A 15,446-nucleotide genomic window follows, 5' to 3' on the forward strand; every position below is an offset into this window, starting at 1 on the left:
AATGAAAGAAGCAGATTTTATTTTAAATTGTCTTTTTGTTTTGAAAATTGCATTTCGCAATATCGTTATGTGCTCATTCAATTAATTGTGCATCCCTACCACCTCACAATTTAGCTACCTACTTACCTAACTTTGTACCTACCTAACCTGTTGCCAATGTGAATACCTGCCTAGCTATTTATCCCCCTACCTCCTCATCGACTTACCTACCCATCTGCCTACTTAACTACCTACAACTCACCCCTCCATCGAATCGACCAAGATTTTATCCCGAGTTGCCCATTAATGCTCATTTTGCGATCCATGCTGGCGCTCATTAGTTTAAGAGCACTTTGCATGGCTTTCTTATTAAAAGTAGGGTAATGATGGGGGCCTAATGAGGCTTAATGGCCCTTATTGGCACCTTGCACAAGGGACAGACAATTATTTGATTCAAGTGGACTCACGGCACATCTCTGTTTCTGTCTTCATGTGTTCTATAACTTTTATTATCAGCATAAAATGTTAAAGGAAAAAAAAAAAAAAGTGTGCGTTTCCCTGATCGCACTTGTTTCCCGCTGCCTTGCAAATGGAAATGGCTGCCGGCGTGCTCAGCATAATGGCATGGAAATTGAAAGTACAAATGCAGCCATTTATAATCTATGCTGGCCCAGTGCTGATTTTAATTAAAAGCAGACAAAGGTAGAATGTCACACGCTTGCTTGGGTTGAGGACAACATCAAACAGCCTCAGCGCTGGCAAAGGAGCTGCAGCTACCCTACTGTATTCACCTACAGAATTTGGAACCACAGCAAACTACAACCGAACTGACCAGGAAATATATTGTTAAATATTGTCACATATACATTGTCAGCTTTTGATTTTTTTTTTTTTAATGTAAGCTTTTGTATTGGATTTCATCGGTACCTCATGTGTTTGTAATGAGGTGACCTGGTCACTCAAGGATGTCAGTGTTGCTGCAGATTTACAATGTTCCGAATTGAGTTTAAGTGCTGGAGTTATTTGAGAGCACAGGGCTTTTTTTTTCTTCAAATTTTGAGCCAAAATGTTTGCAGTAATATGGAGCTGCATGCTCTTAGTTATAGACTCAGTTTTGTCATTTGGGGTTGAGATGATAGAATATGGATAAACTAGGCAAAATTGACTTTTTAATTGCTTGTATACAAATGTGTCTCTTGAGATGCCGGATGGTGGACCAGAATTTCCTCAAAGCCATTCGGAAGTCGTTTTCCATAGCCTCATTAAACTTCTCCCACACCCGAGTTCTTGCCTCGGCCGCTTGGTCAGTTGATACCTGTCTCTGGAGTCCCACAGACCAAAAAGGCCTGATAGGACCCCTTCTTCACCTTGAAAGCATCCCTAACTGCTTGTGTCCACCAGTGGGTTCAGGGATTACCACCACGACACGCACGACCACTTTATGGCCACTACTCGGATTGGTTGCCTAACTTTGCAAAATTATAGACTTTGAAACGCACAAAATGCCTCCCAAAAAGCAATTTGGAACTGTCGGGTTAATTACTTTTTAAATTAATAATTACTTTTTTATTTTATTGTTTTTATATTTTTTAATTATTTTATTCATTCAGAAAGTGGCGTGTTTTTTCTATTGTATTTTTGAGTAAACAATTAAATAATCTATGTAATATATTAACTGACAACGAATATATACTGTACTGCATTCGATTTATTATTCGAAATGAAAAAAAAACTTTGTTTCTTTGGCATCACACTGAAAGTGATTCACACAACCTCTTCCGGGTCAGAGTTCTGTTCCTAGGAAGTCAAGATGGCGGCACACATCTCCCGGTGTCGAACCTGGAGTCGTGTTCAAAGGTAACTAAATACGTTGTTGAAAACCCCTCAAATGAACCAAAAGTGCCCTTATTACAAATAGAAACGTGCAGCGATACAATTTGGGTAGCAGTTGTGTTGTCGTCGTCTGACTTGCGCGCTGTGGAACTTTTACGATCGCGCAGCGTGAGCTTCGAGAGTTAGCATGATGCTAACTTGCAGCTGTCAGTGTATCTGTGCTGTGATTTCACCGACCGCCTTACTTTGCTTTTTAAAGTTTAGAGATGAAAACAATACTCAGTTGTCGCAGCAGAGTGTCAACCGAAGTTTGTTGCATATAAATGATGAATATGTTCTAATCCTTCAACACGCGTCGTGTGATAAGTTCTATGCGCTACTCAAAACGAAACTAAACAACCAACATAGTCGAAAATGAAATTATAAAAGTAGTGGATATTAATAACCATGAAATGTTGAATGATATTATTTTTTAGGGTAATAGTTTGTACTATTATCCTAATGGCGAAACCTTTCTAGAAAACAAGCTAAATGAAAGTGGAAGGTCATAAAAATTAATCTGTAGAATTAATGTATTGTGAACCCTTTGCAAATTACTTTTTTTAGAAGTAGCAGAAATTGGTCATTAAAACTAGTCAAAGTCTAGAATTAAATTAATTTTACACAAATATGTTAATCCAGCACATGAAGAAAGTCTTAATTTTACCTCAAAGATGTGTAATTTAAAAATGCGATGTATCGAGAAATACTGTATTCAGCATTTTTGTGAAAGATGCTTTTGGGGGGAAGTTTTAATAGCATGAGACTTGTGTCAGAATCGCTAAAAAAGAAAAAAGTGCAACAAAGGTTTTGAAAATCCATTAGTAATTTCATATTTTTTCCATTTCTTTTTAGTTATTTGAAAGGAAGATTCTGTTGTTATACCTACATAAATGTGCCGAAGTAGACAGGAAAGATAAAACATAGTTAAGTTAAAAAAAAAGTAATCCTTCAAAATTTCATGCTTCTAAAAACAGTCCAAATCCCTTGAATTGCAAGTAGAAAATAGTTCAGTAAAAGTAAATATGGAAAAGTAAAAGTGTGTGTATTATGGTTTGAATTAAATCATTTAACAAAACAAAATTATTGATGTATATTATGAATTATTGAGGGGAATAACCATAACCACAACAGTGTGTTATTCGATACACGACATGGAAATGCCTCTAAAAGGGCGCCAATTTCAGCATTTTAATAACACAACCCTGATCTGTTTAACCCGTAAAGTCAGGGGTAGACTTGTAATTGCGTTTTTGTAAAATGTAGTCAAATTGAAGTGTAAAGGGGGCGGGCGACTTGTATTCTGAGAAATACGGTAATGAATCAAGTTTTACAGGCTAGTAACAAATTCCTGTATTTATATATATTTATAACTGTGCGCTATTTCCCAACAGGTTTGGCATAGCGGCGTACAGGAAGTACAGCAGCGGCGGAGGCTACCCAAACATCTCATTGTGTTCGCCATTGCCCGGCATCCCCAAGCCCGTATTCGCGTCGGTGGATGGCCAGGAAAAGTACGAGACCAAGATCACCACGTTAGAAAATGGCCTCAAGGTTGCCTCGCAAAACAAGTTTGGCCAATTCTGCACCGTTGGAAGTAAGTTGCCCACTTTCAAATGTCAGTTACGGGTTTCCAGTGGCTCGTTTTAACAAAGCAATTTTTTTTTTTTTTTTTTTTTAAGTATTAGTCAACTCCGGATCCAGACATGAAGCAAAGTACCCCAGTGGAATAGCACACTTCTTGGAAAAACTGGCTTTTTCCGTAAGTCCTTGTCTTAATTTTCAGTGCAGTATACTGATGATGTTGTGCATAAAAAGACACAGTTGCGACGTATCTCATGTTTACTTTTGACTATCCTCATCATCATTGTATTTTAACTGCGGCCATTTTTGTAGTCCACAGCTCAGTATGGGAGTAAAGATGAGATTCTGCTCACGCTGGAGAAACACGGAGGGATTTGTGACTGCCAAACCTCCAGGTAACATCACAAATATTATGACGACTCGTTATTTCATTGAGGAAAAAAAGAGTCACTTCATTCTTTCCTATACAAAAAATACACTTGTGAAAAGTGTGTATAAGCGTGCACGTTTTTATGTTTTTGGTGCGTTTTGAAATGTTTTATTTTTGTGTTTATTTGTTTTAATGTTTTTTGTGTGTCATCTTGTTTTTGTATGTGTGCATTTCATGAGTTTCTTTTTTGATTGTGTTGTGCGTTTGTGGTTTTTATGTTTTGTTTTTTGGAGCAGTTTTTGTCATATTGTGTATTCTGTAATTCTTGTTGCTTGGATTTTTCGCAAACATTTTATTTTCAAGCAATATGTTGTTTTGTGGGTCTGTTTGTGTTTCTCTGTATAATTGCATTTTGTTATTTCTAGTGGTGTGTTTTCATCCTGATTTGTAGATGTATACATTTTTGTTTGTTTTTATGAATTTGTGAGTTTTTTTGTGCTTGAGTGTTTTTGGGGGTTTGGTGTTTTCTATATGGAGGGTTATTGTGTTGCGGTGTGGTGTCTAAGCTTATTAAATTGACGGTTTGCCGACACGTATTAATGTCAACGTTGGCATTTGCGGTCAGGGACACGACGATGTACGCAGTGTCCGCCGAGGTGAAAGGTCTGGACACGGTGGTGAGCCTCCTGGCCGACGCTGTCCTGCAACCTCGCCTGCTAGGTGAGTCCGCCGCCACGTAAGAGCTCAGCCAAGCGAAAGGCGCCGTTTCTGACCGCGTCTCGTTTGCGTCCAGACGAGGAGATGGAGATGACCAGGATGGCCATTCGCTTCGAGCTGGAGGACTTGAACATGCGGCCGGACCCGGAGCCCTTACTCACTGAGATGATTCACGCCGTGAGTCTGCCTCTCATGCGGAGTCTTGTTGAAATCTTGTTAAAAGTCCAACGTAATGCGTGCGGCTCCTTCTCGGATACGGGCGTGGCCAAGTCCGGTGCTCGAGAGCCACAATCCAGCATGTTTTTGAGCTTTCTCTTCAACTGACGTATTTGATTCAAATGATGTGCCGTCATGAGGATTCTGCAAAGCATGCTGGTGAGCTAATCACTTGAATATTTTTTCTTGGTTGAAGGGAAACATCCAAAACAGGTTGGATTGTGGCTTTCAAGGACTGTACTTGGCCACCCTTTCTACCACAAGGAATACATAATATTGCATAAAGGTTTTTGCGAGTGACTGGTTTTTGTCTGTTTGCCATTTTGTGTTGTGACGTCTTGGAGTGTGTTGTTTTTTCTGTCCTTTTGAATTTGTGATTTTTGTTGTTTTTGTTTTATATGTGCTTAGTTTCATTTTAGGTTTGTTTTGCTTATTTATTGTATGTACATATATATATATATATATATATATATATATATATATATATATATATATATATATATAATTTTTTTCCCCGTTTTTGTATGGTTGTTTTTTTTCTTACTTCTTTCTGTCTTGACTTAAATTACAGTGCTCATCTTATGCACACACCCTCTTTGAAAATTTATTACAGTATTTCTCAATATCTGTGTGACCACAGGAGCAATTTCCAACATTCCTAACATTTTTTATATGTGTTTAACATGAAAGTAAGTTTGAGAATAGAATGTACAGATTACCAAATCCTCATTTTAATCAAATTAAGTAATGCATCCCACAACAAAAACTACCACATCTAGTATTTTGTATGAACTAAACTACATTTTTGCGTGTACAAATGAAATGTTGTTCGATTCAAGAGTTAACCATTGTGGGTGTGTTTTGTTGTTCCATAGAAAATGTTGAAAGTAAGCTAAAAGGTGCCCTTACAAACTTGTTGAGATGTTCTCATTCATGCTGAGCACTGTATTCCTGCTTTTAACACCAAATTCAGAAAGCTATCGCACTGTAAGAAATGACATAAAGTCACTGTTCGACCAACTTTTTTGTGAATGCTGTCAGTGCTCAATGGCCTCAGGTTTCACGTGATGTAACGCTGCGGTCGCACATGTGGTCGCAGGCGGCGTATCGAGGCAACACGGTGGGGCTGCCGCGCTTCTGCCCGCCGCACAACGTGGACAAGATCGACAAGGCGGTGTTGCACGGCTACCTGTCGGGCTACTATCGGCCCGAGCGCATGGTCCTGGCCGGCGTGGGCGTTGAGCACGAACGGCTGGTGGCGTACGCCCGCCGCTACCTCCTGGGCGTCCAGCCCGTCTGGGGCGACGCCGCGCCGGCCCCCGTCGACCGCTCCGTGGCGCAGTACACGGGAGGCGTCGTCAAGGTGACTCGCGATTGCGGCGCTTTTGGGGATGCCCGTGGGAAATAAAGGATGAGTAACAAACTTTTGAATGTTTCAGATGGAGAAGGACATGTCGGACGTGAGCCTTGGACCCACGCCCATACCTGAACTCACGCATATCATGATCGGACTGGAGACCTGCTCCTTCCTGGTGCTGCCATCTCTATTGTTTTTAGTTTTTTTTTAACATTTGCATCTGTTTATTTGGTTGATTTCTCTTTTTTGTGGTTCATTTCAATTTTTTGGTTGTATTTTTGTTTCTTTTGGTTTTATTTTTCATTTATTTATTTTTGCTTTTCGCATTTGATCAATCTGTATTTTTTTTTCTTTTACTTTCATTTTCTCTAGTTTTTTTGTTCTTTTATTTTGGTAGTTTTTGATTTTGTTGGGTTTTTGGTCATTATTTTAAGTTGTCATGTATCGTCGCTTTTGCTGTTTGGTTTATTGTTATTATTTTTGTAGTTTAGGCCTCCCTTTTTTTGCAACATTGTTTTTACTTCCTGTTTGTGGTTGTTTTGTTTTTTTGAAAGCGTTTTTATTATTTGTGCATGTTGTTCTGTCCAGGAGGATGACTTCATCCCCCTGGCGGTGCTCAACATGATGATGGGTGGCGGCGGCTCGTTCTCAGCGGGCGGACCTGGCAAAGGCATGTTCACACGCCTCTACCTCAACGTCCTCAACAGGTACCACAAACTTTCATTCATGTAGACAAAGTATGGAGAAATAAAAACATTCCACAATAGATAAGAAAATATGTTCCATCAAAACATATATTTTATTTTTTTATTTTTATTTCGGTGTCTGTGCAGTTTAGTTGGGTTTGGTGAGGGGTTTTGTTTATTTTGTGTTTGTGACTTTTTCTGTAGTTTGGTCCATGTTTCCACGTTGGTTTGTGTTGGATTTTTGTTTGTTTGTGTTACGCTCAATAATTTGCTTTTGGTGTTTATTAATCGTGATAGTCCGGCCAGCATGGTTGAAGGGTGACCGAGCTTGGGAATACTCCATCTTAAAATGGTGTCGCTATTAATTTTGTGTGCCTTTGGGGTTGTGATTGTTGTGCGTTTCCTGAAGGCATCACTGGATGTACAATGCAACGTCGTACCACCACAGCTACGAAGACAGCGGTTTGTTGTGCATCCACGCCAGCGCTGACCCCCGACAGGTCACAACTGACTTCACCAACATTGTGTCTCATACGAAGCATGTTATGTTGATCCTCATAACTTCTACTTCTACTGGCGTCCGTAGGTTCGTGAAATGGTGGAGATTATAACGCGGGAGTTCATTCAGATGGCAGGAACGGCAGGAGAGGTCAGAGCACATTTTAAGTTAATGATTATTGGTTGTTTGTTTGTTTTTTGGAAGTCATTCATTTGCATTGTATCATTTTTTGATCCGGGGAGTCCAGATGGAGTTGGAGCGTGCCAAGACGCAGCTCAAGTCCATGCTAATGATGAACCTGGAGGCCCGGCCTGTGATCTTTGAGGACGTTGGCCGCCAGGTGCTCTCCACGGGCAAGAGGAAGCTGCCACATGAGCTCTGTGCCCTCATAAGTGAGTAGAGAACAACAAAATTGTTTTTTGTTGTTAAAAGTAAATCAATGCATACAGAAAATAAGAAAATACTGAAAGTTAAAACATTCTACACTAATCTTACAAAATATAAAAAAAATAAGTTGTATTATTAATGTACTTTTTTTGTAAGGGCTCACGTCATAGTTTAAAGTTTTCAGTTTAAATATGTGCATATAAATTACATTTGCCACTTTAGCAATTTAATTTCTCAGCAAATATGAGGTTATTTGATACTGCCATTTGAAACCAGGAAGCCTTTTTAACTGAAGCCGTGCCTCTCATGTCGTTCGAAAGCTGACCGGCAAAACATCCTTCCATCCATCATCGCGACAGCTTATCTTTGCGAGAGTAATGGGCGCTGGAGCCTATCCCAGCGGAGTGAATAGAGACTAGGAGTCAAAGACGGGCATTTTACTGACATCAGAGTAAACTGGACAGCCACCAAAACAAAAGACGTGTCAAGAGACCGCATACGCTAACACCCGTTCTACCCATCAAATCGCTCCCCACTACTCGTAACGACAGTTCCGCGGCTGAATTATGTACTACATTTGTTGATTGTCCGCCACATTTTCTACAATAAAACTTTGTAATTAATAATTGAAACTCTGCAAAATCCCTCCTCCGGATTGAAAACGAAAAAAGAAAAATGCGAACGTCTCCTCTGATCACGTGGCCATGTTTTTACTCCTGCGCGGAGGGTACGGGGGTGATGTGGAGGTGGTAAAAGGGCATGTTATCATCTTGCCTTTCACAATTCATTTTTATCTGCTCGGGTGGTACTTGTGCGGTAATGCCGAATAAGCTAAGAAATTCTTAGAAATGCATCACATTGCCGGGGTGTTAAGGTTAGAAAATTAACATTGTAACATGAAAAGTTCTGAAAACATCAAATTTCCAGAGAATGGTGACATTTTTTTATGCAAATAGGACCATTTTTTTAGATATATTTTATTATGTAGGTATTATTGTTCATAGAAAATATTCACAAATGTCCAAAACTATTTGAAAAGATGTAGAAAATTGTTTTGAAAATACAAAAACGCGCTGCCTCAATATTGCTTTGCCATTTTTGCGGCCTTGCAGGTGAGGTAAAGGCAGAAGACATTAAGCGTGTGACGGCCAAGATGCTGCGCAGCAAGCCCGCCGTGGCAGCGCTGGGCGACCTGACGGAGCTGCCGTCCTATGAACACATCCAGGCCGCCTTGTCCAGCAAAGACGGACGGCTGCCGCGCGCATACCGTCTCTTCCGGTAAAAAAAAAAAAAAAAAAAAATGTAAATAAACGAAACGGACACTCACACTGAACTCAGGGTGTTGAATAATACCTGGAGTAAGTGATCTGTAATACAAGCTAGTATTTATTCTTTCTCTGTGCTTCATGTGGAGGTTGGCCAAAGAATGCAAAATGCATAACTTCACTTGTGCAAATAAGTGAAAGACTCCACTGCCCCTCCTCTCTCCTCCCCAACTCATGGTGTACAGATGCACTGAAGCAAGGATTAGATTGAAACAGAATTGCTACTTGTGAAATGTTTGTTTTTAAAGTGTATTTAATGAATACAAATATTTTTCAAATGTAAACGGGACTTAACTGCGGCGACACAGCAGCCCCCCCCCCCAGCACTGCGCACAATCAACATAGGCAATGTGAATTTATCCTGAGCATGATGGAGAAATATAATGTGGCAAATGAATGGATAAAGAACACTTTGTTTTGCTGTATAATGGACAACTGTGGCCAAGATGCCACCGACTGAAAGATGGACTTCAACTGTTAAATAAAAGCAAAAAATTCCTGCATGAGACATTAAAAAACAAATGTTTATGATAGTGCTTCTGTAGAAAAGGAGATCCTGAGAAGATTCAAACAGGCACTTTTTTTTAAAAACTTTTTCAAGGAAATGACAAAAGACAGGGGTTTCACTACAATGAAAACGTTACACCAGTCATACAAGTACAGTAATATTAAGGCAGGGGTTTTCAAAATTTGGGGGTTCAGGGGTGACCCCATAACATGTATTTCAACTGTTATAACGAATGCATTTTTTTTGAGAGAGTAACTTGTACCTCACCCAACACCAAAGACCTATTTTGTTCAGATAGTAAAAGCAGTTTCACAAGATGAAATAACTTTTTTAAAGAATGTATTTCTTTATCAAGACGAAAGATTAGCCTGAATTTATTGTGAGGATAAACCCCTTGTGATGATCTCGTTTAAAGGGGTCCTCGAAAGATTTATTTTGTTGGAATCGTTGTGCAATTATCAAATCTATCCCGAATAAAATGGATGAAAATGCAGATAATCCCCTCGAAACAACTATTTTTTTATACAACAAGCAGTTTTATTGTTTTGTCAGTAAAAAAAACTGTAAACCGTAATTGAGTAGTATGTCAGTTTAAAAATATTCTTAAAGCGCATTATTCTTAATTAAGCTTTAAAAACCGTCTGAGGCAATTATGCTTTCAAGCTCAAACTTTGAGGTGTGCACTTTTTAAAAACGATTTTTTTAATCGTTTTTTTTACAGACCTACAATTTGAGAACCCCTGACATTAAGGCATCTGACCGTAAACACAATCTCTAAAATGAAGACAAAATGAAGCAGCTGCTCATAATGAACGTAAAAAAAAAAATCTCCATTATTTGTAATGGCATCTAGAAAACACATCTTTAGTAAAACGTTCCTAAAAAAATTCCCCAAGACATTATATTAATACTGATGCGGAATTATGGGTATGTCGAGGTTCCCGCCCTCGAGTGCTTCCCACTCTGACCAGTAGGTGTCGCTGAGGTACCATCTGTGGTTTCAAGTGTACTTCACGAGATGGCGCACACACTGCTTTGGTTCTTCATGGCCTCCCTCATCTTGAGTTCCCGGCTGATCCTCCTCTTGATGCCCTCCAGGTACAGGCTGCGGTCAAACTGGCCCGCTCCCAATGGAATGCTGGACAACACATACATGCACTACGGTTACCGCAGAGAAATACAGTACTTCGTTATACAGGACTAGATGACTGTGGGACTACCTATTTGCATGCATATCTACAGTACCCACTTATATACTTTCTATTCACCTCCCAACTTCACCAATCGGAACGTGTTAAAATGATACCCACGTGTCTCGGCCCGCTTTCAGTTTGACGTGGTAGATGCCGATGACGGGCCGGTGGTCCGAGGTCTTGATGCTGGAGCAGCTGGAGTATTTGAGCACGTGGATGTCGTCTGCGTACCTGGTCCGAAACAAGATCCTGTCCTGGGGAAGCACGCGAACACGTTTTTTAGCTATTTTTTTGGTGCTTGATGGCGGTGGTGCGTCTTACGGTGTACGATGGTGTTCTCTGTTTGGTGCTGGTGTCGTACACGTCGCTGCCAATGTCATACTTGTATGTGGGCAAGAAGTGGATGCTGGCTTCCTGGAAGCCTTTGAAGATAGATCCTGGAAAAACACCAAATATGAAAAAACAAAAATGGTCTTTCCCATATCTTCTATTTAGCCACCAGCAGAAAATCTATGAAAACCTACCATCTTTCATCTCTTTGGAGAGCTGATCGTGTTCCATCAGAGCGTCCATGTCGTCTCCGGACGTGCTCTTGATGATGGTCTCCACACTGGCCCGCTCGTGACCCAGACGGAAGTTGAAGTCACCGAACCAGAAGACCTGGTCGAACCTCGTGGTGACGTCAGCTATGTGATACGCAAACAGAAGCGCGCAACTTAAATGTTAAAAAAAAAAAAAAAAAACCAATGCTTTGAATACCTGTGCGTTAATGTTTTCAGATAGCATTGTCATTTTTCTTATACCGGACTATAAATAAGAATATAATTTTTTACAAAACATAACAGCATATGTTTTGTTCATGTTTCCTTTTCTTAGATGACACAACATGAATTGAATGCAATTTTGCAGACACCCAAACGACGGAACCCCAGTTTCAGTCCGCATTCCTTACATGACATGGATCGGTAGGGGTTAGTGTCCGGGACTCCCTTAGGAAGCGCCAATGCCTCCACGATTTTGTTGTAGTCCAAAATCCTCTCGTACACTTTGGCATCTCCGGCTGGAAGACATTTGGAAACCAAACCAGGCTTTGGCATAATTGAGCTATTTTCTATTGCGCGTTTATAACTTCTTCCCAAGTCTGCATTTAAGGCTTACAAGTGAAGTGTGACGTGATGAAGAGGAAAGACGTGCCAAAGAAGGTGAAGGCCATTGCCACGGCGCCCTTGGTCTTGATCTGCGAGATGATCCTGGTGGTGACGGTGGCGTGTTCCACCTCGGAGCAGAACCAGATCAGGTCCCTGCGGATGAAGGCGCTGAGGTACAGGACGCCGTGCGACGCCGCATACAGCATGACGTAGTGTGGACCCAGCGACTCCTGCAGGCGCGTCTCCCACTCCCGCCTACACACGCAAGTCCAGGTATGACACACCGAGCAACTTAAGAGATGCTGGCCGAGTACCTGTCAGGACATCCTTCCTGCACTCCGATAATGTAAAAGTCTTGCGCATATTCCGAGTCGGTCGGAAGGAGGAGGTCGTCCAAGTTGGAAGGCAGGCCCTGGGGGGGACAACAAACGCACGCACATACGCAGTCACTCGTTGAAGGTCAGTAAAGCTTACGCCGGTGTATTTTGGTCAAAACTAGTACCTTCTCCCCCTGCATGTTCCATGTGACCACGTAGACTCCAAGCCTCCGGTCAGGGAAATAGCGCAAAAGCTCCTCCACTCCCAGCAGCGCGCCGCTGCCCAGCCCGCCGCCCTCTAAAAAACTCCTGAAAGACAACACACTCACTTTAACGGTTTGCTTATACTTGTATGCAGTTAAGTAATGTGGCCCAACCAATACGGATCTTTTCAGATTGATTTTGGGCGGGAAAAAATTTGGATTGACGATTAATCATCTGATTAGTTTTGAGAATTATAATGAATAAAATAGCCCCCCACTCCCAAAAAAAAAAAAAAAAATGCATTTCAACATGTGGCAAATGCATGCAGATTTTCACTATTCATGGGCTGGCCTGGTACCTATTTCCCATGGATGGAAGGGGTCCCCCCCAAAAAAGTACCTTTTCAGTTCACACAATGCATTGCGTGGCACAATTGCTTAAGTTTTCACAACAATAATTCTCCTCCTTCCTAAGAATTCAATGGGTATCATATTTAACACATTTATGCTGCACTATGTATTTTGACCTTTAAAAAAAAACTGTCTTAAGATTGTAAAGTAGTGACATTCAGGTCAATTCTTGGGTCAACCTAATTGCGTTGTTCACCTAATATTTGCTTTGATCTGCAGAATGATATCAACGAATTACATAATTATATATTTAAGGATACAAAGTAATGCTATGTATTTAGCCGTCGTAAATAATAGCACCAGTGGAACTTGTATTCAACTGCTCTAAATGGTTAAGAGTACATAATGGTAAAAAGGTGAAATAATGGGCTCATATTGGTCATTTGACCGATTACTTTTGGCTCACTTTTTAAACCTGCAGATTCAATCGATCTCTAGGCCCCCGATTATAAAGCGCGAAGGGGGGGGTTTACCCCAAATGATGGAGGGGGGCTACAGTTTCTCCATCTCACTGACCTTCATTGAAAAGAATAAGTGGGCGGGGGTGCTGTTTTTTGTGAACCCCCCAAAATCGCTCTAAAATTTTCATGAATCTGCAATAGGCAAAAAAAAAAAACTCGGGCAAGTTGAGTACCTATATCATGTATCAGGTTCTCATGGAGGATGTTGATACCAGCCATTGATACCAAAATGAAAATTTTACTAGTTTAGCCAGTTTCAGCAGTAAAAGGTTATTTTGTCTAAATAATTGCCATTTACAAGTAATATATTTAAAAACTAATGTTCCCACTGGCTGTTGACTGAAAAGGACACCACATGGGATCAGGGGTCAGCTCTCAAAAAAAAATGTCATATGACATAAGCAAGCTGAAGGTGAGTACTGAAATTACCCGAACACAACATTTGATGTCATTTTCAGTCGACAGCGAGTGGGAAAAAGTGTAAGAAATTACATGGAAAATAATAACCTTATCAAATCCAATAGTCAAATATGAACCTTTTTTCTGTGGAAAATCGCTAAATTCGTATAGCTTTAAGGCAGACAGAAAGGTCGTTCTTCACAATATATTTTCAATCGATCTTGAAAGTAGAGCATATGATGGTCGCTTGCAATCAAACGCGACCAACCGTAAGTAGGCCTGAAGGTGTGGGCAACTCCTTTCCTAGAGAGCCACTACCCTGCATGTATTCGATGTCTCCTATCGATAACGCACCTGATTCAAATGATCAGCATCGGATATCGTAATCAGGCTTCTGCTTAGCTCGCAGATGAGCCGGTCATTTAAATCAGGTGTGCTGTACGAGAGAGACATCTAAGAGACGGAGACACGCGGCTCTCTGGGAACCGGGTTGCCTAACCCCGGCCCAAAGCATCCCCCGTACCTGTTTCTGACTTCCCGCGGCTTGATGGGGCTCAGCACGCTGCTGGTAGACCTCATGGAGTTGATGGACAGGCTATCCGAAACGGCGTCGCCCTCGCTCAAGTTCCTGTGCAGCAGCAGCCTCTCGGCGTTCCTCCTGGCGCCGTAATCCGAGCAATCCTTGTCAATCCTATTAGCGGACCTCAGCGCGGCCGACACGAAGTTGTGCCGCAGGGCGGGCAGGGGGGCCGAGGCGGGCTGCACCGGCGACAGGCGCACCCTGGACGACCGCAGCCGGAGCTCCGGACAGTCGCTCCGCGGTTCGCCGGCCGGGCCGCGCTCGCACTCCGACACGCTGCTGCCTCGTTTTCGGAACAGCGCCGCGCTGGCCTCGCTCGTCTGGGAGCACGCTTCCTTGAGGGAGTCCGTGGACGATCCCACCGGATCGCTCAGGCTCTCCTGGCTGGATCTCAGCCTCCGCGCTCGGACGCTCTCCTCCGGCATCTTCTTGCTTTTCCATTTGCTGGGCGGACGAGGCTGGTACGGGCTGTCCCCGGCAGCGTTGCGCGCAGCCTGCTGCAGTTTGAGGGCGTTGTTAAAATCCTTGCACATTTTGCGGTCCACCAGCGAGGAGGCCTTGGGGGCTCGATCTTCATCGACGACCGCCGCCGGGCTGCGGGTGCCCGGCCTCGCGCCGTCTCCGCCGTTCTCCGTCATCTTCGGCTCGCTTCCAAGCTGATTTTTAAAATGTCAGCCTTTTTCATCCTCTCGCTGGAAACTACTAAATATAAATACGTAGATTGGGATAAATCTGTAGTAAATGCCACTTGTCTTGACAGCAATGCTACTAGGGTAGCTAGGTCCCCGCAAACAGCAATTACCGTTTAAACGCACTATAAACGTTCTTGTGTAACAATTACATTTTCACAGACTGTTACCGCTCATTAAAATACAATAATTGAATATTTACAGCCCAGTTTCCCATCGATTTGCCGCCCCCTGGAGCGTGTAGATAACAAACAACAGGTAGCCGGGCGACTTCCTTAGCAACGTTTGACAACAACTACTTCGTTGCCAAGAGGAAGTGAGCAACGTGGTCAGGGAAGCGCCGCACCGCCCCACGTGGTCGGCGACAGAAGTACATGCAACTCCCCAACAATTGAAGTTGGTTTACAATACTTTTCCTTGGTAGGAATAAATGTTAATAAACCAGAAAAGATCATTTCAAAGACTAGCCTTTGGTTACAAACGTAAGCTAAAGGTAACTCCACTGCTTACTTGAATTACCAATTCTCGTTCAAAACCCTAGCTTA

General features: G+C 42.0%; 2 protein-coding genes across 2 annotated transcripts; one reads left to right on the top strand and one right to left on the bottom strand.

Annotated features, from left to right (window-relative positions):
* The first annotated feature begins 1,769 nt into the window (after nucleotides 1–1,769).
* On the top strand, nucleotides 1,770–9,525 carry pmpca (peptidase, mitochondrial processing subunit alpha). The gene is made up of 13 exons (XM_088429715.1): nucleotides 1,770–1,836; nucleotides 3,246–3,448; nucleotides 3,534–3,613; nucleotides 3,748–3,830; nucleotides 4,431–4,525; nucleotides 4,599–4,699; nucleotides 5,838–6,101; nucleotides 6,178–6,270; nucleotides 6,684–6,802; nucleotides 7,191–7,281; nucleotides 7,368–7,430; nucleotides 7,528–7,672; nucleotides 8,780–9,525. Exons 1-13 carry the CDS (start codon nucleotides 1,790–1,792, stop codon nucleotides 8,947–8,949), a joined length of 1,554 nt encoding a protein of 517 aa, XP_088285841.1. The 5' UTR covers nucleotides 1,770–1,789; the 3' UTR covers nucleotides 8,950–9,525.
* Nucleotides 8,803–15,179, bottom strand: inpp5e (inositol polyphosphate-5-phosphatase E). The gene is made up of 9 exons (XM_088429702.1): nucleotides 14,156–15,179; nucleotides 12,344–12,467; nucleotides 12,156–12,253; nucleotides 11,852–12,096; nucleotides 11,646–11,753; nucleotides 11,218–11,379; nucleotides 11,015–11,130; nucleotides 10,811–10,947; nucleotides 8,803–10,638 (listed from the first exon to the last, which is right to left on the bottom strand). The coding sequence occupies exons 1-9, from the start codon at nucleotides 14,848–14,850 to the stop codon at nucleotides 10,512–10,514; spliced, it is 1,812 nt and encodes a 603-aa protein (XP_088285828.1). The 5' UTR covers nucleotides 14,851–15,179; the 3' UTR covers nucleotides 8,803–10,511.
* Between the last annotated feature and the right edge of the window lie 267 nt (nucleotides 15,180–15,446).

The sequence above is a fragment of the Hippichthys cyanospilos genome, chromosome 1 (assembly GCF_059441005.1).
Source record: "Hippichthys cyanospilos isolate Australia breed blue-spotted pipefish chromosome 1, RoL_Hcya_1.0, whole genome shotgun sequence".
NCBI lineage: Eukaryota > Metazoa > Chordata > Actinopteri > Syngnathiformes > Syngnathidae > Hippichthys > Hippichthys cyanospilos.

Bases quoted from the DNA above. Each gene is read 5' to 3' on its own strand.
- pmpca (XM_088429715.1), top strand. From the start codon at position 1,790: ATGGCGGCACACATCTCCCGGTGTCGAACCTGGAGTCGTGTTCAAAG. The intron at 3,449-3,533 runs GTAAGTTGCCCA...TTTTTTTTTAAG, and splicing joins CCAATTCTGCACCGTTGGAA to TATTAGTCAACTCCGGATCC. The intron at 7,673-8,779 runs GTGAGTAGAGAA...GCGGCCTTGCAG, and splicing joins TGAGCTCTGTGCCCTCATAA to GTGAGGTAAAGGCAGAAGAC.
- inpp5e (XM_088429702.1), bottom strand. From the start codon at position 14,850: ATGACGGAGAACGGCGGAGACGGCGCGAGGCCGGGCACCCGCAGCCCG. The intron at 11,131-11,217 runs GTAGGTTTTCAT...GTGTTTTTCCAG, and splicing joins CTCCAAAGAGATGAAAGATG to GATCTATCTTCAAAGGCTTC. The intron at 10,639-10,810 runs GTGGGTATCATT...TGTGTTGTCCAG, and splicing joins CTGAAAGCGGGCCGAGACAC to CATTCCATTGGGAGCGGGCC.